This window comes from Palaemon carinicauda, chromosome 40 (assembly GCF_036898095.1).
Source record: "Palaemon carinicauda isolate YSFRI2023 chromosome 40, ASM3689809v2, whole genome shotgun sequence".
NCBI lineage: Eukaryota > Metazoa > Arthropoda > Malacostraca > Decapoda > Palaemonidae > Palaemon > Palaemon carinicauda.
In genome coordinates this window covers 53529497-53554665 of record NC_090764.1, presented here as the reverse complement: position 1 = coordinate 53554665, position 25169 = coordinate 53529497, and the positions used below count along the sequence as shown (strand labels likewise).

General features: G+C 37.8%; 1 protein-coding gene across 2 annotated transcripts in view; it reads right to left on the bottom strand.

Moving 5' to 3' along the window:
* LOC137631793 (uro-adherence factor A-like) overlaps positions 1-25169 on the bottom strand; it is a 258626-nt gene that overhangs the window by 91445 nt on the left and 142012 nt on the right. For both annotated transcript variants that reach the window (XM_068363762.1, XM_068363763.1), the window contains exon 7: positions 1123-1259. In XM_068363762.1, coding sequence (XP_068219863.1) covers positions 1123-1259 — 137 coding nt within the window. The remainder of the gene's footprint in view (positions 1-1122; positions 1260-25169) is intronic.

Genomic DNA, 25169 nt, shown 5'->3' with positions numbered 1-25169 from the left:
CAATGTACGGTAACAATATAAGAAAATCAAAAAGATTCTCTAAAATAATTTTGCACCTGTATTCTTAAATAAGACTACCTGAATGGGAGCTCTTCCATCGCACATATAAAGCAACTCACAACTTTTGATGCCTTGAGCAACTGCACACAGAGCTAAATTGCTTTTACAAAATAAGAAATACTCCTATATCCAGTAAAATAAACAATAATCACAATTTCCTAGTTGGAAAAGCAGGATGCTATAAGCCCATGGGCCCTAATAGGGGAAATAGCCCAGTGAGGAAAATGAAAAAATGAAAATAAATATTCTAAGAAGAGTAACAACAATAAAATAAATATCTCCTATATAACACACAAAAACTTTAACAAATAAGATGATGAGAAATAAGGTAAAATAGTGTGCTCGAGTGTACCCTCAAGCAAGAAAACTCTAACCAAAGACAGTGGAAGACCATGGTACAGAGGCTATGGTACTAACTAAGACTAAAGAACAATGGTTTGAGTTTGGAGTATCCTCCTAGAAGAGCTGCTTACCATAGCTAAAAAGTTTCTTCTACCCTTACCAAGAGGAAAGTGGCCACTGAACAATTACAGTGCAGTAACCCCTTGAGTGAAGAAGAATTGTTTGGTAATCTGTGTTGTCAGGTGCATGAGGACAGAGGAGAATATGTAAATAATAGGCCAGACTATTCAGTGTTTATGTAGGCAAAGGGAAAAGGAGCCATAACCAGAGAGAAGGATCCAATGTAGTACTGTCTGGCCTGTCTAAAGACCCCATAACTCTCTAGCGGTAGTATCTGAAATAGGTTTTTACAACGGGTTCCGACAAAGATGTATACACAATTCCACTGTGGAGGGTATAGTAATAAATAGTACTAGCAAAAATTCCTTTATTTTTTCAAGCCATTAGTGTCCTGTAACAGTAGCTTCAATCTGGAGAACTTCAGGAGACTGAGAGTGTAGAGAAGAACAAGAATAGTATATAGAGGGGGGTAGAAAATGAGAGGGAAATGAGCAAAAACAACTTAATATATACTGATATTGAATACTAATTTGCAATCCCCTTAAAAAGAATATACGGTACTTTATTATGACGATAATACTTAAAACTAAAAATACGTACTTGGGGTTCTTATTCTAGGTGACATTTCACAGCTTTCTTCTATTTTCTTTTGACAATCCTGGACATGAATAAGATATTCATCACCTTCTTTTATAACTGAATTGCAATGAACACAGCGTGCAAAATGTGGTGGTGTTCTGTAAAAACAAAAACAAAAATACTGTGAAAGATTTTGATTTTATTTCTATATTTCTATCACTAAAAATCATAGATAACATAAAATTTTTCAAGACAGAAACAAATAACTAACTATAACATAATTCTGAAGCTGATCATTAGAAATAACTAATAAAAAACATTTAACCAACTCTTCAACTGCTTAAAGGCTATAGTTAACTACAAAACTGCCAACATACATTCAGAACTTCTTTTTCAAGTCTCAAGTAACAGTAAAAATGAAATATATTTCCTATATAATTGATCAATGTAAACAATTCATCAAGAGTGTGTTGCGAGCAAATGTTGCATTAAGTAAAAAGTACAAAAATGAAAGAAACGTAAATTAATCATAAATACTTTGTTTTAGAGCAAAAAAAATGTATATTTTCATCGTTACAAAATTTTTAACCTCCCTATATAGTACAGCATGGTATATAGATTATTCATAATCACCATAATCCTAGTCATTATGTTTTCTGTGCTTTTGTTGTAAAAACAACAAATACTTTGATATAAATAAAGTAGAAAATGGAATTGAACAAAAAAGAATGTATAAATGAGAAAGTCCTACTAATTGCAAAAACTACAAAAAATACACTTTCATTTTCTACTGCCAAGGATCAAAAGATTATGGAAAGATACAATTTTTGGCAAGTCTTCTGTACTTATCATGACTATGGTGAAAACTATAAAATTTTCAATAGCATTATGATTATAGAGAAAACGCTAACTACCGGATGGGGTAGGCACCCCTCACTAAAATAATCTTGTCTTGCCTTTCAGCTACGCCAAAAGTAATACCCCTAATAAATAGTGGAGGGTTTGCATTTGCGCAGAAAAAAAACATATATTTCATATATAAACTATGTCAGCGTGTTCAACATAAAAACATTTGCTGCAAGTTTGAACTTTTGAACTGATTCAACTGCCCGATAAGGAAGATCATTCCACAACTTGGTTATAGCTGGAATAAAACTTCTTGAATACTGTGTAGTATTGAGCCTCATGATGGAGAAGGCCTGACAAAGAGAATTATCTGCATGCCTAGTATTACGAAGAGGATGGAACTGTCCAGGAAGATCTGAATGTAAAGGATGGTCAGAATTATAAAAAATCTTATGCAACATGCATAATGAACTAAATGACTGATGGTGCCAGAGATTAATATCTAGACCAGGAATAAAAAATTTAATAGACCGTAAGTGCCTGCCCAACAAATTAAGATTAGAATCAGCAGCTGAAGACCAGACAGGAGAACAAAACTTGAAACAAGGTAGAATGAAAGAATTAAAACACTCCTCAGAATAGATACAGTATATCACCAAAAATCTCAAGACTTTCTTAATAAGCTAATTTTCTGGGCAATTGAAAAAGACAACACACCTAATGTGTTTCTGAAAAGTAAAATTGCTGTTGAGAATCACGCCTAAAATTTTAAGAGTCATACAGAGTTAAAGAAACTTTGTCAATGCCGAGATCCGGATGTTGAGGAGCCATTGTCCTTGACCTACTTATAATCATAATTTGAGTTTTGTTAGAATTCAACTTCATGCTCCATAATTTGCACAATGCACTAATTTTAGCTAGATCTCTATTAAGGGATTCAGGAACCGCAGATCTACATTAATGAGATGGAATTGATGGAAAGAGTGTAGCATCATCTGCATACGCAACAGGCTTGTTATCTAGGCCAAACCATGTGTCATGTGTATAAAGTATGAAAAGTAATGGGCCAAGAACACTACCTTGAGGAACACCAGATATCACATTCCTATACTCACTATGGTGGCCATCAACAACAACTCTTTGCGATCTATTACTTAAAAATTAACACGGTAAAAGGCAGCACTAAAACCAAGGCCAATCATACTAAATTCCTGACCACAATCAAGGGATTAATTCCTGACCACAATCAAGGGATTTCTATACAGCATTGGAGATTGTAAGAAGGGCATCACATGCCCTAAGATTTTTATGAAATCCAAATTGTGAAATAGGGAACAGTTGATTATCTTCGCAAACCTATGAAGACATTTTGCCAAAAGACGTCAAAAAACTTAAGATAATATGGAAGTTATGGAAATTGGGCAGTAATCAATTTGACTTGAGTTACCAAAAACACATTTACAACGTGGAGTAACATTACCAATTCGTCAAAAAGTGCTAAAAGCTCCTCTACTTGCTAACTTGCACAAAATAACAGATAACTTTGGAGCTAAGAAATCTGCAGTATTATTAAGATATAAAGGAAAAATACCATTTGGTATATATATATATATATATATATATATATATATATATATATATATATATATACAGTAGGGTCCCGAATTATGCGAGAATTTGGTCGATAAATAGTCCCGTATAAATGGAAAATCGCATATTTCGAAACACATAGCAGGGAACAGAACCCTGCCTATTCATATGCATTTACCACCCACTTTAATTTGTTTCTATGTGCTATACTGTATTTTTTTCTAATATTAAATTGTTCTTGTAAATAGATTAAAGATTAAACAATTATTATATTTTAAAGAATTAATAACTTGAAAAAGGTTAAAATTACAATCAGGAAGGGTGTAAATACCGTATATTTCCCCTTATAACACGATCTAAAATTAGTAGTAATTTTAATGACTAAGTCATATCTGTTTTATAAGACAACTAGTGAATAGCAAAGCTATCACTGTATAGACTAGCTTTTATTGTATTGTTTATTTCTTTATTTTGTTTACGATCATCACCTTTACAAATCTGTGTTTAGGTTATTTTTTGCAGCAACAGCTAACTTACCAAATATCGATTATACTGTATATGGTTTTGTTATTGCCAATGTTGGTTTACTAAATTTTTCTTAAAACTTTGAAATAAATGAAATGAATGCGATTTATACTAAACACGCTGCCTAAAACAAAAACCTTCCATTTGTTTACAGTATGCTCCATCGTCGATCATAATGAACAAACGAACGCATTAAACACAAATGATCAAGGTGATTTAAGAGCTTTTAGTAAATATTATATCATTACAAATATTTTATTTACCGTGTCCATATAAATTCCTACAGACGTAGCAAAACAGGAAAACCATTTTGTTTGCGTTTAATCAACAATAGTAAACTGCCGCTAATGACAGTATGATAACTTACGATTATTCTAATCTAAACTGGTGCGAAAGATAATTGTCTTTACCAAATCCGAAATACTTTTCCTAACTTCAGTTATAAGTCAACTTGTACTCACCCACGTCAATTGTGGGACCATTAGCAAAAGAAAAAAAAAAGTACTAGGCCAATTGGGTTACCGCTATAACGTTCAACGTGACAGAGATGGTGCAAGATTGGAGAAAGTAAGGAAAATTTGAACCATAATTTATTTTAATACAACAAACTTTGTGAAGCAACAAAGATTTCATTTGTTAGAGAGATAAGGAAAGGTAAGAAATGAGAGGTAGCGAAAGTTAGCCTAGAGAGAGAGAGAGAGAGATAATGATGGTTTTAAATGTACTAACCAATAAATATGATAGGTTATAACACATTGGTGCTTATGTAATATTAACTGTATAGATGGTTTGAATAAGTTAAGAAATGGTGTAAACAATACTTTGTTACTGTATTCGTCTGCGCATATTCTTGAGAGCGGCAGCTAGACATCAGCTAATCTGATCTTAGCCAAAAGTTAAACAAAAATAAGTCAGTAATACTCGATTTATAAAACATTTCCGAAATTTAAAACAAAAGTACAGGGTTTTCTTAAAGCACAATTAACTATTTAAATAGTAGCAATTTTCTAGAATAAAGTGATGTTTCCTAAAAAATAGTGGTTTGCTGACGAAATCGGAAGTCATATTTTAAGCTACGATTGAAATGGATTTATACTCGGTATAAATTGATGCTTTTTAAGGAAACCTATTTTAGTTTCTTCATCTACAGTATATGTAAGTATTGTATAACACCGGAGAGAGAGAGAGAGAGAGAGAGAGAGAGAGAGAGAGAGAGAGAGAGAGAGAGAGAGAGAGAGAGAGAGATCAGCTGTTGTAATCGAATGCCGTGATTTTGTTTCTTGTACCACATGAAGCGAGGAACTGATCGCCACAACTAACAATAGTCATGTTAATTTCATTCTTAAACTCAGGTTATAATATATGAACTAAGATTTTATTTCTCTCTCACAGAGAGAGAGAGAGAGAGAGAGAGAGAGAGAGAGAGAGAGAGATCTTTCTCTGGTGTTATACAATACAGTACTTACATATAGATGAAGAAACCAAAATAGGTTTCCTTAAAAAGTGTCAACTAAATACGAAATGAAAAAATTATACCGTGTATACGTCCATTTCAATCGTAGCTTAAAATACAGCATCCGATTTCGTCAGCAAACCACTATTTTTTAGGAAACCCCATTCTATTCCAGAAAATTGTTACTCTTTAAATAGTTAATTGCGCAATAATAAAATATGTACAAATGTTTTTAAATTTCGGGTGTGTTTTAAAAATCGAGTATTGCTGACTTCTTTTTGTTTTACTTTTGGTTGTGATCAGATCAGCTGATGTCTAGCTGCCGCTCTCAAGAATATGCGCAGATGAATACAGTAACAAAGAATTGTTTATACCATTTCTTAAGATATTCAAACCATCTATACAGTTAATATTACATAAGCACCAATGTGTTATAAGCTATCATATTTATTGGTTAGTACATTTAAAACCATCATTATCTCTCTCTCTCTCTCTCTCTCTCTCTCTCTCTCTCTCTCTCTCTCTCTCTCTCTCTCCCTCTAAGATACCTTTCGCTACTTCTCATTACTTACCTCTCTTTTCTCTAACAAATGAAATCTTTGTTGCTTCACAAAGTTTCAGTTATATTAAAAATCAATCATGATTTAATTTTTCTTACCTTCTCCAATCTCGCACCATCTCTGTCGCATCGAACGTTATAGCGGTGACCTAATTGTTCGATGACTTTAAAAACCGGCCTAGAACTTTCTTCTTCTTTTACCTTTTTTCAGATGGTTCCTTAATTGAGGTGGGTACAAGTTGACTTATAATTGAAGTTAGGAAGAGTATTTTGGATATGGAAAGGACAATTATCTTTCGTAACAATTTAGAATTATCGTAAATTATCATTCTGTCATTAGTGGCAGTTTGCTATTGTTGATCAAAGGTTTCCAGATTTTCTACGAATTTAGGAATTTATATGGATACAGTAAGTAAAATACAGTGATACCTCGGTAGTCGAACGACTCTATACTCGAACAATTCGGAGTTCGACCAAAATTTTCGAGAAATTTTTGCTGCGGTGCTCGACCAAAAATTCGGTACTCGACCAGCCGAACACGTGACGACCGCATGGGCTTTGTGATGATCGCGCCATCTCGGCCACTCTCGCTTGTTCGGGAAGCATCAGTTCTCTCGAGAGCGTCACTCAGACAACGCGCGATCAGCATTCGTTGTGATTTAGTGATTTTCAGTGCTTTTAATTGCTTTTTTAGCTTTCATAATGAGTCCCAAGAAAGTAATGAGTGTTAAGGGGAAGGAGAAGAGGAAAACAGTGCGAACAACGATCGAGTTGAAGAAGGAAATTATAGCGAAATATGAGAATGGTGTACGAGTGTCCGATTTAGCGGTAGAATACGGAATGGCGAAGTCGACCATTTCTACGTTTTTAAAGCATAAAGAAATGATTAAGAAGGCGAATGTTGCAACGGGAGTTACGGCGGTAACTAAGCAAAGGCCACAAGTGATTGAGGAGATGGAAAAGTTGCTTTTAATATTTATTAAAGAAAAACAGTTGGCCGGGGAAAGTGTTAGTGAAGCGTTCATTTGTGAAAAAGCGTTGCATATCTATGAAGAATTAGTGAAGAAAAGTCCGAGTACCAGTGAAAGTGATTCATTTACATTTAAAGCGAGCAGGGGTTGGTTTGAAAAGTTTCGTAATAGAACAGGTATTCATCGTGTTACTAGGCATGGGGAGGCAGCTAGTTCGGATCAAATTGCAGCCGATAAATACGTGGGGGAATTCGATCGGTACATAAATGAACAAAATTTGATCGCACAACAAGTCTTTAATTGTGATGAGACTGGGTTATTTTGGAAGAAAATGCCAGCCAATACGTACATTACCAAGGACGAGACGAAGATGCCAGGTCACAAGCCAATGAAAGATAGGCTAACATTGTTGCTGTGTGCAAATGCAAGTGGCGATTGCAAGATCAAACCCTTGTTAGTGTACCACTCGGACAACCCCCGGGTGTTCAAACGAAATAATATTTGTAAAAGTGCACTACCAGTTATGTGGCGCTCGAACACTAAATCTTGGGTCACAAGACAATTCTTTACTGAGTGGATAAACGAAGTGTTTGCCCCCCAGGTTAAGGCTTACCTCATTGAAAAGAGCTTGCCAATGAAATGTCTTCTGGTTATGGACAATGCTCCTGCACATCCTCCAGGTCTCGAGGATGACTTGAAAGAAGAATACAGCTTTATCAAAATCAAATTCTTGCCCCCCAATACTACTCCCATACTCCAGCCCATGGACCAACAGGTCATTTCAAACTTCAAAAAACTCTATACCAAGGCCCTTTTCAGAAAGTGTTTTGAAGTGACCAGTGACACGAAGTTGACCCTAAAGGAATTCTGGAAGGAACACTTCAGCATCCTCAACTCTGTTAACATGATTGACCAAGCTTGGCGAGGTGTGACCTATAGGACATTGAACTCTGCCTGGCGTAAGCTGTGGCCATCATGTGTCACAGAGAGGGAGTTTGAAGGTTTCCAACCAGAGGCGGGTCCAAGCACTGCTACCCCTGTAATTTCTGATGACACTGATGTCGTTGAGGAAATTGTTGTCATGGGCAGGAGTTTGGGGCTTGAGGTCGACAAGGATGATATTGATGAGCTTGTAGAAAGCCATTCTACCGAGTTGACTGTGGAGGAATTGTTGCACCTGCAACAACAACAGCAGCAGGATCTGATTGTGGAGCAGGAATCTTCAGAAGAGGATGAGGTAAGGGAGGATGTTCCAAGTTCTCTCATCAATGAAATTTGTTCCAAGTGGGCAGATGTGCAGGCTTTTGCTGAAAAATACCACCCAGAAATTGCAGTAGCAAACCGGGCAGTGCATATGTTTAATGATAGTGTCATGTATCATTTTCGAAGAATACTGCAGAGGAGGAAGAAACAATTAACAATAGACCAGTTTTTCACAAAAGAAAAGAAAGCTGCTACATCAAAGCCTGTTTCTCCTCCAAAGAAGAGACAAAGAAGAGAAGAAACCCCTGAAATAGATCTGCCCACCCTTTCATTGGAGAGAGAAACAACTCCTGAAGGAGAACTACCCCGCCACATCATGGAAGGGGACTCTCCTTCCAAGCAGTAACCTCCCCCTTCCATCCTCTCCACATCCATCCCTGTATGCCATCGAACCGCTGCTCAAAGGTATGTTCACTACAGTACAGAAAATGGTTTAAAATTGTTTTATTTTAGTACAGTAAATGGTTTAAAATTGTTTTATAGGATTTTCTGACCAATTTCATACACATTTAGATAATTATTGTTGTTTAGGTACACGTTTTATTAATATTTTGGGCCTGTTCGAGTGCTTGGGAACGGAATAGAATATATACCATTATTTCTTATGGGGAAAAAAAATTCGGTACTCGAACAAATCGGAGGTCGAACACGGATCTCGAACGGATTATGGTCGAGTACCGAGGTATCACTGTATTTGTAATAACATAATATTTACTAAATGCTTTTAATATCATTAGTTATCACTTTGATCATGTGTGTTTAATGCGTTCTGTCAAGAATACGTCCCCTGATATTATGCGATATTCTAAAAGGAAACTTTAAGGATATTCAAGCCAGAAGTTAGAATTCTGAAGACCTTTAGTTAAATTCTCTGGAAATATCACTGTAGTCAAATATACCCTAGGAAGCTACTGAAAGGAACCTTCCATCAGGACGACATGGCTATCTCACCCAAAAATAGATTTTTCACTACGCTCAAAATCTGTTTTATACCCATCCTGGTTGTAATTTTAACCTTTTTCAAGTTATCTGAACTTTAAAGTATATTAAATGTTTGATTTATTTACAAGAACAATTTAATAACATAAAAAGTACAGTATTGTACATAGAAAGTATTGGAAATGGGTAGTAAACGCATTTGAATAGGCAAGTTACTGGTTGCCATGGCCTTAATGGAATTATTTCTGTTAGTTGTGTGTTCTGAAATATGCGATTTTCCATTTACTGTATACTGGGTCATTGATCGACCAAATTCTCGCACAATTCAGAACCCTACACAAACACACACACACACACATATATGATATCGGACTGGCGGGGATTTGAACCCACGTCTAGGACGAGGGTTCAAATCCCCGCCGGTCCGATATCATAGTCTTTGGGCGGTTCCGCCTGGGGCTCTGATCCCGAGGTCGTTAAGAGAATCCAGACTTTAATGTATTAATATATATGGCTTATTTCATATATATATATATATATATATATATATATATATATATATATATCTATATATATATATATATATATATATATATATATATATATATATATATATATATATATTTGTATACTGTATATTATATATACATATAAATACTGTACATGTATATAATATATATATATATATATATATATATATATATATATATATATATATATATATATATATATATATGAATGAGGCCTATAGGATCATAGTGACTCGTGCAATTTTAAAAAAAAGTTGGAAAATGCCTGTAAAGTTTTTCAAACATAACCCATTTTCTAATAAAAATATAAATTTCAAACAAGTTGCAGGAGAAAGCTCTCTCCTTCTGAAGTTTTTGAGCAAAAATTGAAAAAAAACCCTACGGTGTACACGCCGAAGTGCACAAAATGTAAAACACATATTCATTTTGATATATAAAAAAAAATTTCAATTGCAATAGACAGATAGTGTTTTTTTTTTATTTCCATGTATCTTAGCATCAAAAACATGGTTATTACCAAGAATAATGAGAGATTAAGGTGGCAAAAAGGGCCAATACTACTGTACAGTACTGGTTTAGAATTCCGGGAAAAAAGCACTTGAGCCCCTATGATCCTATAGGCCTCATATATAAAAATATATGTATGTATGTGTATATATATATACATACATATACAGTATATATTATATATATAAAACTGGTCTAGCATAAGAGTAAATATTTTATTTATGTATTTAATTTGTGTATTTAAGAGATGTATAGCAAGCTCGTAAGGCGAGTTCCACTCAAGTAGGTTTAAGTAATGTATGTAAATTACATAAGACTTTCATCATTCATTCAGTTACACAGTGGAACCTCTACATACCATTGTTCCAACATCAAAAGTAAAATTCTATTGAATTTTCGTCTCGACACCCAAAGTCATGCTCCAACATCCGACGTAGACCATACGCGTAGAATTTTCTTGAAGTGTCGGTCGTGGTTTCTTGTTTACGCCGGTAGACAGCAGCACGTTGGAGGGACGCCAGTGATCGTCGCGTCGGTCAGTTCTTTGTTCTCGTGCGCATCGTGTAGTTGTCCTCAGTTCGGTCTGTTATTAACAGTGCTTATTATCTTCCTTTTCTCACGTTTCATTTTTCATTTTACGTATAATCATTGGTCCTAAGAAGCTTAGTTTCAGTCCAAGTATTAGTAGTGGTAAGAAAAGGAAGAAGGCAATGCTTTCATTAGAATTGAAGCAAGAAATTATAGAAAAACATGAGCGCGGTATGCGTGTGAGTGATCTGGCTAAACAATATGGCTGGAATATGTCTACAATCTCGACGATCATCAAGCAGAAGGAAGCCATTAAAGCAGTCAAACCATCGAAGGGGATCACCATTATTTCAAAACGTCGCAGCCCTATCCTGGAAGAAATGGAACGCCTTTCGTTGATATGGATAAAGGACAAAGAGATTGTTGGCGATGCGTTTACTAAAACGATCATTTGTGAGAAGGCCAGCGCTATCTATTGTGACTTGAAGGCGGCGGGTTCTGGGGGTGATGCGGGGGAGAGTTCAACCGATCCTACGACGGAAGAATTCAAGGCATCTCGCACTTGGTTCAAGAAATTTAAGAGATGGACCGGGATTCATTCAGTTGTTCGGCACGTAGAGGCTTCAAGTTCGGACACCAAGGCTGCTAACAACTTTGTTAAGAAGTTCGAAAAGATCGTGGAGGATGAAGGCTACGTAGAGCAACCAGTTTTCAATTGTGATGAAACCAGTCTGTTTTGGAAAAAGATGCCTAGTCGAACATACATCACAGCCGAAGAGAAGAAAATGGCTGGACATAAGCCTATGAAGGATCGGGTGACTCTTGCCCTATGTGCCAACGACAGCGAGGACTGCAAAATAAAGCCATTATTGGTTTATTATTCCGAAAACACTTGGACATTTAAAGCACAAAGAGGCAATAAGGACATGCTGCATGTTTTCTGGCGTGCTAATTCTAAGGCTTGGGTTACTAGGCATTTCTTTGTTGAATAGGTAAACCAAGTTTTCGGCCCTGCTGTCAAGAAGTTCCATCAGGAGAGGAATTTTCCTTTAAAGTGCTTGCTTTGCTTGGATAATGCTCCCGCTCACCCACCAGGACTCGAAGAAGATATCCTCAACCAGTTCAAGTTCATCAGAGTGCTGTATCTTCCACCGAACACCACCTATTTTCTCCAGCCCATGGACCAGCAAGTCATCTCTAATTTTAAGAAGCTCTACAGGAAGCACTTATTTAAGCAGTGCTTTAATGACACGCAAAGCACCAACTTAACTTTGCATGAATTTTAGAGAAGCCATTTCAATATCGTGCACTGCTTGAAGATCATAGATCAGGCTTGAGAGGGAGTAACTCGACGGACACTAAATTCAGCTTGGAAGAAGCTTTGCCCTGATGCTGTTTCTCCCAGAGATTTTGAAGGTTTTGGCCCCGAGCCTGAACCTGTGCTTGCCATAGAGGAAGACGTAGAAGAGATTATATCCCTTGGGAAATCTATGGGTCGAGGAGCATCATGAAGAGCTCACCACCAAGGAACTTAAGGAGCTGCATGCCATGCAGAATGATGAGTTCCAAGCGCAGTTGAGTGAGTCGGAGGACATCGAGGAGGTAGAGCACATCTTAAGTTCGGCTGCAATAAAAGAGATGTTAGCACATCATCAACACGGGGTTGACTTCATTGATAAGTATCACCCACAGAAACTTCAGGTTTGCCGTGTAATTTTGCAATTCGATGATGTCTGCTTAACCCATTTCAGAAAAATTCTGAAAAGCCGTACCAAGCAACTTTCTCTTGATAGTTTCTTTAAAAACCTACAAAGCGGTCTAGAGATAGTGATGAAGAGAAAGAAAGTGAAGTAAAGTAAACTAAGATTAAATTGAGTGAAAGTGATGAAAATTAAAAATAAAAGAAAAAATATGTAAAAAAAAAAAAAAAAAAAAAAAAATAAATAAATAAATAAGCTCAGTTAGGTTAAAGTTCACGTAGTGTAAATTAAAAGTAAGTTATGGTACGTTATCGCAGTCACCATCTCTAACTCCTCGCCGACCGTCCGTCTCCTCCTATGTAGCAAAGCCTACACCTGCGTTGGCCTGTTTCAAAGGTAAAGTAACAATAAAAACCCCTTTTTTATTTATTATTTCTTTATAATTATTTTTTTTCTACATATCTATTATATATTGCAATTACTGTATATTATTGTTATGTGTAGTAATTTATTCAGGAGTTATCATAGGTTTTTGGGCTGTAGAACAAATTATACAAATTACAGTGTATTCTTATAGGAATATTCGCTTCAACATACGATCGTTTTCACATATGAACCAGGTCCCGGAAGGAATTAAGATCGTATGTAGAGATTCCACTGTATTTCAATTCAGTTCAGTATGAGTAAATTTGCATTATTTTAAGGAACTAGCTTTTTAATTTTAATGTAGTTTATTACGAAGTCTTATGTAATGCGAAAGTATGATGTATGACACCCGAGGTATGAGCACAAGGGATTTCGTCATGTTTCCCACGTGGTCAGAAAATAAGAGAAAATTGTAGATTGAGTTTACTCCTTTAATTATTTTTTCGAGAGGGAGGTAGCCGGAGATAGTTAAGAGAGAGTTGCCTCACCCCATACGTTGGTTACGTTGATACTCGTCTTCGACTCAAAACGTTAGCAACTTTGGCACCGTAAGCCTGCCTCCAAGCTTCCAAACGAAGGAAGGATCTAGAATGATTAAATTGATATATGTAAGGAGCTTAGCACAACAAAGTCAGAGAATTCCAGCCGTAATTCCAAAGCCACCAACCCTCTCTCTAGCACTTCTCTCACGCACCTCTCGTACGAGATCGGTGAGTTTTCTCAAAAGTGTACTGTGATTGTGGGAAAAGCAATATTTTGTATCAAGTTTTTGTGAACTGAGTGGTATTACATAAAATTATCTTGAAGATTATTTGTAACTGGCCCTGTGAAAGTAGGTTTTTGTGAAGTGCATTATAAGAAAATTCTGTAACCTTGTGTGAAGAAAAGTCGTAAGTGTAACAGTTACACATGCAAATTTCATTATTTTAACTTCATTAGAGTATTAAAGTGTTGACTTTTTTCATTAACTGTCAAAATTAAATGTGTAAAATTTAATTCCAGTGAAACAAGTGATTGTATAATTTTCATAAAGTAACATTTTCTTGCCTTAAATATATGTAAAATTTAATTCCAGTGAAACAAGTGATTGTATAATTTCTATAAAGTAACATTTCTTGTCTTAGTCTAAGGTTTTTGTTCAGATTCAATATTCTGAGTGATTTATTTTTGGTGTTATTCTTTTGTATTATTGTTAACCTTTTATAAATTATATTCCTTTTTGTAAAGTGTGTATTATTTTGATCATCAATATATATTTCCTCGTAATCCCTGACTAAGATCCGAAGTATTACGTTGGTTTTTGAATAGTTCATATCTAGAAATCACCTAGTTTTTGCTTTTAGTAACGTAAGAGGCCTTTGGGTATTCAGTGTTTTTATATATTGCCTTCTGGGAGTTGCGTAATATTCTCAGAGATCAGGTATTATTTTTCAAGTGAGTTTTAGAGCTTGGGAATCTATGTAATTCTCCTGCCGTAATAATAATAATAATAATAATATATATATATATATATATATATATATATATTATATATACCGTATATACTCGTGTAATGTTCGACTTCGTGTAATGTTCGACCCCCCTATTTTGCCTTCAAAATCATGAATTCATCATATACCTCATGTAATGTTCGAGTCTTGATTTTGGCAGTAGGCTAGAGGTCTTGTATCTCCAGCATACCATAATTACCAACAAAGTAAGGGTTATGTCTAAGTGCGACAAACAAATGTATAAAACAAATCGGAACAACACCTAAATACTAACATCTGTTTACAATAACAATTGAATATTCAGCGTACATTTTCTAGCGAACACTTTAGTTGCAAACAGCCGATTATCATCACCGCCTAATAGCTTTCAAAAACAAGCAAACAATAAAAGTAGCAAACAAAATTAGTTCATCGTTTTGAGTAACAAATTACCATTACCGGTAATTGCAGGTAATTACGGTGATTATAATTACCCGTTATGCTAATCATTTTTTTCCTCACAATATATAGGAATAAGAATTTACTCATAACCCATCAAGATGTCTACCAAGAAATATAAAAAAATTACTGCAAAATTCAAGCTTCAAGTTATTGCAGCCGCTGTCCGCTGAAACGACAAATAACGTTCAATCCGTAAAAATGTTTGGAGTAACCGAAAATAGCATTTGAACTTGGAGAAAAAAAATGTGGATTTAATTAAGAACAAATTTTTGCGGTTTATTATTAATATCAATTAATATACCATACCAAGTAAAATAAAATGAGCCTAATTTTTTCATTAACCATATCACGTTATAACATACGCAACCCGACTGTTTGCTAGCTTCATACCTGCTGCGTTATGATAAAGTCATTACTCGTAGCGGAAAAAAACTATTTATGATGGTTTAGGAAATAAAATCCATGCTAATAATATGCCTGGTGTTAAATGAACATTGTTAGTACTGTATATATAGGCCTAGCCTATGTTTACCTACCGGTAGGTAACCTTATATACGTGTAAGCATAGCCTTCGATTACCTACCGGTAGGTAGCATAGCCTAGGGTAATGTTCGCATAGGCCTAGCTAAAGTTTACCTACCGGTAGGCCAGAAATTTTTACTTTTTCAAATATATATCTCGTGTAATGTTCGACCCTTACTTTTTTAACTGAAAAATAGGCCTTCAAAAATCGAACATTACACGAGTATATACGGTATATACATATATATACATACATATATATATAATTATATATATATGTGTATATATATATATATATATATATATATAATTATATATATATATATATATATATATATATATATATATATATATATATATATATATATATATATATATATATATATATATATACAGTGAACCCTCGCTACTTCGCGGTTCGACAATCGCGGATTCACCACTTCGCGGGGTTTTCCCATAACCCATATATATATACATATCGCGGATTTTCCGGAAAATTCGAAAATACCGCAAAATCTGAAGACAACCAAATACGATATTTTGTTACCTGTAATTCCATTAATACTGTAATTAGTAATATCTGTTCTTACTGATTGTTCATTGCATTACATATGATATATAATTCAGCACAGAAAGAAATAAAACACGAAAAGAGAATGTGATCATACGATAATTCAGTACTGTATACAGTACGTAGTAAAATTAAATCGAACATGAAACGCAAATCAGATGCAGTCATACCATATTAGAATGGTGTACTGTAATGGATGTGCTTCTTTTCCATGAATCTTTTGTAGGTATACGTACGTAGTACTGCATCCAATAATATTCTTTGTTGCAAAAATCACATTTCGAATAAGCGTACGAGAGAACGAGAGAGAGAGAGAGAGAGAGAGAGAGAGAGAGAGAGAGAGAGAGAGAGAGAGAGAGAGAGAGAGAGAGCGTAAAATAGCGTACGTAAAGCTGTATTATTATTATTGTTATTATTATTATTATTGTTGTTGTTGTTAATAAAATTATTATTGTTATTATTATTATCATTATTATTATTATTATTACTGTACAGTATTATCATTATTTATTATTATTACGGTATTTACTTAATCTACGTACGTTCGGTATGCGCGGGGCATCTTCTATGAGTAGGTAACCTACGCATCATAGTACTGTAAGACGGGTTGTGATTGGTTCAAGCGCTGATAGATGACGAATCAGAACTCAAGTTATGTTATCTAGCCTGTGATTGGTGTTTTGCCCGCATCTCCTACCCGCAGCATCTAAGTTCTCGCGGGGCTGGATCGTCCACTCTCTGTTACCGCGTATCGCTGAGTAGACGTTCTTAAGTGTGTGAATCTGTGCTGTGTGCGACTTTTTTAAGTTGAACTTTTTGTTACTGTAAATCCTACTGTAATGGCTCCCAAGCGTTCTGCTTCTCTTAAGGCTGGTAGTGAGCCTAAACGCCACCGAAGGATGATGAGATAGCTGAGAAGGTTACGCTTCTCGACATGTTAAAAGATGGTAGAAGTTACGCGGCCGCCGGCCGCCATTTTGGCATCAACGAATCTACTGTTCGCTATATCAAGAAGGACGAGGCAAACATTAGAAAGACGGCTGCAATCACCTTTAGCAGATCAGCGAAGCGAGTCGTTACAACGCGTAATAAAACGATCGTACGCATGGAAGGTGCTTTAGCTGTGTGGATTGCCGACTGCCGGAAGAAGAACATAGCGTTGGATACGAACACCATCCAAACAAAGGCTTTGAGCTTATATGAGAATTTTGCTGCAAAGGAACCTAAAGAAGACGACGGCAACCATGCTGAAGATGATGATGATGCAGATGATCCTCAACCAGGGACATCCACTGATTCCCAGCCTCAGAAACGTTTTTCCGCCAGCAAAGGATGGTTCGCGAAGTTTCAGAAACGCTTCGCCCTGAAAAGCGTTTCCCTGTATGGGGAGTCTGCTTCCGCTGACACTGCCGCTGCTGAAACTTACGTGAACCAGACGTTCAAGAATATTATCGCCGAAGGTGGATACAAGCCGGAACAAGTCTTTAATATGGATGAGACTGGCTTGTTTTGGAAGAGAATGCCGTCGCAAACTTTCCTGTTCAAAGAGGAAGCCAAAGCCTCTGGCTTTAAAGCATTCAAGGATCGCGTTACCCTCGTGATGTGTGGCAAGGCTGCTGGATTTTTGTTAAAGCCGGGGCTTATTTATAAGTCGAAAAATCCTCGCGCTTTGAAAAATAAAAATAAGAATCTCCTTCCCGTGTACTGGATGCATAATCAAAAAGCATGGATTACGAAGATGCTGACCTCCAACTGGTTCCATCAGTGTTTTATCCCGCAAGTCAGCAAATATCTCTTAGAGAAGGGCTTGCCATTCAAGATCCTTCTCCTTATGGATAACGCTGGTGGACACGCAACTGACCTGTCGCATGAGGGCATTCAGGTTGAGTTCCTGCCACCCAACACCACGTCATTAATTCAACCGATGGACCAGGGGGTTATCAGGGCGTTCAAGGCCCTCTACACGAAGAACACCTTGGCGGACCTCGTTGCGTGTGTGGATGCTGCCCAAGATGACGAGGATGAAGATTTTAACTTGAAGGCGTACTGGCGGCAGTACACCATAGCCACGTGCCTGCAGAATATTCAGAAGGCACTTCAAGAGATGAAACCTGCAACCGTGAATGCGAGCTGGAAGAAGTTGTGGCCCGATATTGTTTACGACGACAAGGGATTTACTCCGTCGGAAATCCAACACTCTGCAATACGCAAATCTGTGCAGTTGGCTGCCATAATTGGAGGTGACGGGTTTGGCGACATGACGACTGAAGACGTCGACGAGTTGTTGGACTGCCATTCCCAGCCCCTAACTGACGCAGACCTCGAAGACCTGACGAAATCGGCAAGTGAAGAAGAGAGTGATACCCAGGAAGAGACCCAAGAAAATGTCGAAGAAACGGGCTTAACATTAGAACGGCTTGCCAAGGCCTGCAACCATGCGAAGGAGTTGAAAGAAATGTTGCAAGAGTGGGACGAGGATATGGTTCGCTCAATGCAATTCTGCAACAAGATCGATGAAGACATGACTCCCTACAAAATGCTCTTGGATCGAAAAAAGAAGCAGCGGCAACAACTTCCGATCACAATGTTCTTCCAGCCTCGCAAAAAAGAGCCAGTTCCTCCTGCTAGTACGCCTTCGGAAGAAATTGAAGAAGTTTCCCAAGAAGAAGTTGAAGAGGTGTCCCAGGAAAAGCCACCTCCGTCTGAAGAGACGTAAAATACTACCTGGCTGCACAGTAGAACACATCATCAGCTTCATCATCATCATTTCTACTGTGCAGCAAATTCATCGCCATCACCATTCAAGTTTTTCTTCAACTTCTTTCGTGGTGAGTACAGTAACAATCTTTATTTTTTACTTTAATATTCTTACTGTACATTCTAAAACTGTATTTGTGCCTGTTTTATAGTTTAGTACTGTACGTACTGTATGCATTAAGTTAAAGGGAAGGTTTTAAAAGTCTACATGTTGTAACCTATCATATTTTTTTTGTTTAAAATTTACATTTACGTACGTAAAACAATCTCTCTCTCTCTCTCTCTCTCTCTCTCTCTCTCTCTCTCTCTCTCTCTCTCTCTCTCTCTCTCTCTCTCGTAAATTGTTTTCCTGCTTTGCTACGTACAATACTGTATAAATTATATTTGTAAGGTAACATATTTTGTAAATGCTTTTACTGTATGTACTGTATCATTATTTATCACTATCATCATGCGCGTTAAATGCCTTGTTTGTTCTGAGCGTGGTTGTTTACTGAGCGTACACGCCGTCGTTTCAGGCGGCGTCATAAAGAAAAACATTTCATTTGGAAGTCCTAAGAAAAATACGTAAACTAAAACATTGGTAATAAAAAAATCAACATACAGTACTGTATAATCAATATAATCGATGCAAAAACTATCCTATACATATATGTGTACACTAAATGAGTTTGTTTCTTCATTATGATCAGAGATGAACGTAAACAAAAAATTGGTTGCCATTTTTTATCGTGCTTTTTAGGTGTTTAGGAAACGCATGATATAAAATCGCCTTTAATATTTGTGCCTGTTTTAGTTTAGGGTGCTGTAGTACATGCATTAAGTGTTCTGTACATTAAAGGGTGGTTTGTTAACAGTACTACGTACAAGGGAAGGTTTTAAAAGTCCGAATATACATGTTAAATAAATAGGTAAATATGATGTCACTACTTCGCGGATTTTCACCTATCGCGCCCGCGTCTGGAACCTATCTACCGCGATAAACGAGGGTTCACTGTATATATATATATATATATATATATATATATATATATATATATATATATATATATATATATATATATATATATACAGTATATATACAGTGATACCTCTGGATACGAAAGTTTCTGCTTACGAAAAATTCAGGATGCGAAAAGTGATTCGAAGATTTTTATGCCCCAGGATACGAATAAAATTTCAGGATACGAAAACCTTACGAGATCCCAACTCTTCGCCGAGAGTAATTTTAAAAAGCGCGAGCCGCCAGACTTTGAACTTGGGTAGACTCACTTACAGCCTCCCGCTCACCCATTGGTTATCTCCCTACTCAAACGCTAGCTGATGCCATAAGATCCTGCTTTCCTATTGGTCGGCAACTATCCCAGCTTGCCTACTCACGGGCGTTCATCTCTCTCTCTCTCTCTCTTTTCGTTCCGACCGCGGTATCGTTAACAGACATTGTGTGCTTTCGCTTGTTTAACTTAGTGTTAATATACAGTACATTCGTACGCCACGTGTTATCGTTAATAAACATTCGTTACTGTGCACTGTACTGTATTAGTGTTTACTATACATAGACTGTATTTAACGTACGTAGTGTATTATATTACGTATTACTGTAGCCATGGGTCCCAAGAATGTTGCCGAAGGAAAGAAGAAGACGATGCTCTCGATGGAGACGAAACTTGAAATCGTTAAAAAGTACGAGTCTGGCATGCGTTTAAGTGCGATCGCCAAGGAGTATGGCCGGAATCCATCTACGATAGGCACCGTCCTGAAGCAGATGGCCGCCATAAAAGCAGCGACACCTTCTAAGGGCGTCACTATTTTCTCCAACAAGAGAACCCACGTGCATGACGAGATGGAGAGGCTGCTTCTTGTGTGGATCAAGGACAAAGAGATCTCAGGAGACACCATCACTGAGACTACAATTTGCCAGAAGGCCTCCGCCATTTTCGGTGATCTCGTGCGTGCTCAGGCCGAAGAAGGGGCAGGAGAAGGAACATCCCAGCGGGAACCCCCAGAGTTCAAGGCTTCTCGTGGGTGGTTTGAGAAGTTCAAGAAAAGGACTGGCATCCATTCAGTGGTACAGCATGGGGAGGCAGCCAGCTCGGACACGAAGGCCGCCGAAGCCTTTGTTAAAACGTTTGAAGAGTTGACTCTGCAGGAAGGCTACAGTTCGCAGCAAGTTTTCAATTGCGACGAAACTGGGCTTTTCTGGAAGAAAATGCCTCGTCGGACGTTCATCACGGCGGAGGAGAAGAGGCTACCCGGACATAAGCCTATGAAGGACAGGCTTACCCTTGCTTTTTGTGCAAACGCCAGTGGGGACTGCAAGATAAAGCCCCTGCTGGTGTACCATTCAGAAAATCCCCGAGCCTTCAAAGCCCACAAAGTCATCAAGGAGAACCTTCCCGTGATGTGGAGGGCGAATGCAAAAGCCTGGGTAACGAGGCAACTGTTCATTGATTGGGTGAATGTCTGCTTCGGTCCGACTGTCCGAAAGTATTTGGAAGAAAACTGCCTCCCTATGAAATGTCTGCTGGTGTTGGACAATGCTCCAGCTCACCCTCCTGGCCTCGAGGAATATCTTCTGCCCGAGTATTCCTTCATAAAGGTCCTATATCTACTGCCTAACACCACCCCTCTCCTCCAGCCCATGGACCAGCAAGTTATTTCAAATTTTAAAAAATTGTACACGAAGCATCTCTTCAAGAGATGTTTCAAAGTCACAGAGAGTACAAACCTCACTCTGCGTGAATTTTGGAAAGATCACTTTAACATCGTGATATGCCTCAAACTCATCGATCTCGCTTGGCAGGAAGTTTCAAGACGTACCCTAAACTCATCTTGGAGGAAGCTGTGGCCTGATGCTGTCTCTGCATGAGACTTCGAGGGGTTAGGGAAGCCTGGAGGCGAAGCCGAGATCGTTGACGATCCTCAACCAATTCAGCAGTCTGAGGTCGCTGACATCGTACATCTTGGTACGTCCATGGGGCTGGAAGTTAGCGCGGAGGATATAGATGAACTTATCGAGGAGCACCACGAGGAGTTGACGACGGACGACCTGAAGGAGTTGGAGACGATGCAAGTGAGTGATGTTCAAGAGCAGTTCTCTAGCGGTGATGAGGAGGATGTTACACCTTTGAAAACGGCAGACATCAAGGAAATTCTTGCATGTTTCCATAAAATGGCAGACTACGTCGAAAAGGAACATCCAGAAAAAGTTTATACCAACCGTGCGCTTCAACACTGCAATGACGTTTGCCTAACGCATTTTAGAAATGTGTTGAAAAGTAGGCAGAAACAAGCTTCAATGGATAGTTTCTTATTAAAGATTCCAGCGGTATTAGTAGGCCAAGACGAAGGTGAAAGTGAAGAAAAGAAACAGAAAAGAGGAAGGGATGAAGAATTAGAAGGTGAAAGTAAAGAAAAGACAGAAAAAAGAAAGTGATGAAGTAGAAGGTGAAAGTAAAGAAAAGAAACAGAAAAAAGAAAGTGATGAAGAAGTAGAAGAGATTTAGAAAATATGAAAAACGTAAAGTTATAAAAAAGCAAAAAAAAAAATTCAATTTTAAGTTTTATGTTACCGTTAAGTGTTAAAGTAATTTTTTCTTTCATTTTATAGTTTTCCATACGTAATGTTAAGTGTTAATTATTTCTGCCATTTTTTTATTTCGTAAAGTTTAAGTGTTAATGTGTTAAGTGTGTAAATTACTGTACGTAGTCTGTCACTTGTTACGTTTTCTGCCTTATGCCATCCTCCTCTGCCGTGACTTCGCTATCGGACATCGTCTCAATCAAAAGGTAAGTTTCAACTTTTTTGTTACACTAATTAACTGTAACCTTTTTTTCAGAGTGTACAGGTATCAATCCTTAATTTAGGTGTACGTACAGGTAACAATACACCTTCACTGATCTAAATGCTTTACATCCAGTACCGTAACTTTTATACAGTAGTAAAGAAAACGGACCGTTTTCTTTGGGCTTGGGGGGATAACTTGGCTATAACTACATTATTGAATAATCTCATAGTGGTTTCTGGAATGGATTAGGCTGTTTTTAACGGTTGGGTTAATTACTGAATGATAGAAATGGCTGCATTGCATGTTTATTACTACAGTTTAGGGTGTTTATGAAAGAAAAGGTGACTTTTTGTAAGGCTTGGAACGGATTATCCTTAATTTAGGTGTACGTACAGGTAACAATACACCTTCACTGATCTAAATGCTTTGCATACAGTACCGTAACTTTTATACAGTAGTAAAGAAAACGGACCGTTTTCTTTGGGCTTGGGGGGATAACTTGGCTATAACTACATTATTGAATAATCTCATAGTGGTTTCTGGAATGGAATAGGCTGTTTTTAACGGTTGGGTTAATTATTGAATGATAGAAATGGCTGCATTGCATGTTTATTACTACAGTTTAGCGTGTTTATGAAAGAAAAGGTGACTTTTTGTAAGGCTTGGAACGGATTAGGCTATTTACATGTAAAACGCGACTCAGGATACGAAAATATCAGGATACGAAACCGCATCCTGAACGGATTACTTTCGTATCCTGAGGCATCACTGTATATATATATATATATATATATATATATATATATATATATATATATATATATATATATATATATATATATATATATATATATATGTATATATCATCAGCCATAACTGGTCCACTGCAGGGCAAGGGCCTCAGACATGTCCTTCCACGCCTGTGTGTTTATTGTCTCTCTATGCTGGTGTATACCCACAAATTTTAAAAGTGAATCAATCAATCATCTCCTCTCCCTTCCCTTGGTTCTTTTGCAATCTCTAGGGACCTACTTTGTTATTCTTAATGTCTATCTATTATCAGTCATTCTCAACATACCTTCCTCAGGGTCAAACACAATTGGGTTTGTCAAAGGTAACTGGGAGGGTAGGATAAAAAACACTACCCTCAGAATCTCCAGCAGGAGTCTCGAGACATGTCATGCGCTAATGGTCCACCAAAGGCAAACTAATGTGCAGGAGAGTGAACGTGAGCAGGCGCAAAATGTTGGTCTCTCATAACTTTCAATGGATTGCTAACGGGAAACGAGAGTGATCACGAGCTCTTAGAGGACATATTGTCACCCAAGTTATTATGAGACTGCTCGTCACTCACCTTGCGAGCGTAAACTGGAATACTAGCATGTGCCACACAAGCTACATGGCGGGGTAGATCGTGCTCACCTGTGAGTGAGATGCAGTGGGGTTCTGCAGAAGACAGCAGGTGTTGCATTCATCAACCTCCCTGGCGACAACAAACAGCACTAACCAGATGAGTTACAGGTAACTCAGTTTGCTGACGCTACTGCAGTCTCGCGAGAACCGTGATGATTGACAAGATCACCTACAAGTCCACAGAACTATGCTCCAGAAAGCTAAGGGGGACAGATGTCGGAACAAGCTGTCACTTCCGCACTGCTAGGGGAGTAGAACTCTCAAGCAGAGGCAACAATTCAGGCTCGTGAGGGAGGAAATTGAACCTCGAAGGGCACAGAAGGGGACGAAAGACCGGGATCTTCTTCGCGCAGAGCGAGCACTCTCTCCCTGGGAGTAGAAAGTGCTGAGGGGAAACTGTGGAGAGAACCACCATCCAGAACCTACGATGGAAAAGGAACTGAGGAGGATGGAGACTTCCTCCTGTGGTCTCGAAAAGTGGAAAGGCTGAGACCAACCCCAGCAAGAGCAGAAATCCTTTCCTGTTGTCCACCCATCGCCAACATCACCAGTAGCCTGTCCACAGATGGGGGACCCAAGTCTCCTGAGGATGGCCACAGAAGAAACAGAATGACTTGAGACAAGGTCTTCCTTTGTGGGGGAGCTGTTTCCTCCGCCTCACTAAGGGAGGGAACAAAGATAGCCTAACTAGCAGGTTGACCGAGTCAACCAGCTATCAGTCACACTTGACTCTTCCCCGGAGGAGACCGATCAAGCGGAGTCAGAGAGGAGGGTACTAGGGGGAGGGAGAGAGGTCTGAACATCTTCGACTTCAAGGAAAAACCCGAAGGCGAATGGTCTCTTTTTTACTTTTCCCTCCTCCTCCTGCCATATTAATACAATTGGGAGGACGACTACTACTGACACTTTGGGCAAGGAGAAAACTGAATGCAGGAATGCCCTCTGCATGCTGGGCAAAGACAGGGAGTGCCAGTGTCCTCCAGGAGAACCCAAACTTGCTTTGGCAAACAAGCATATTGCACCCTTAATCACAGCCACACCTGAAAGAAAAAGAAAAAAAAAGTTTTTAATATTTTAGCCAAGTCAGATAATCGTGGCAAGAGACGTCTGTCTTCGATCACAGCTAAAATCAAAGTTAGAAAGGTATGAGCGAGTAGAGAGGGGTTGCTTCTCCCTGCTACCACTGGATAACAAGTGGCTGGTTGTTGACACCTTGTTAAAAGTTTTTATGGTTGTACATCAGCTAGCC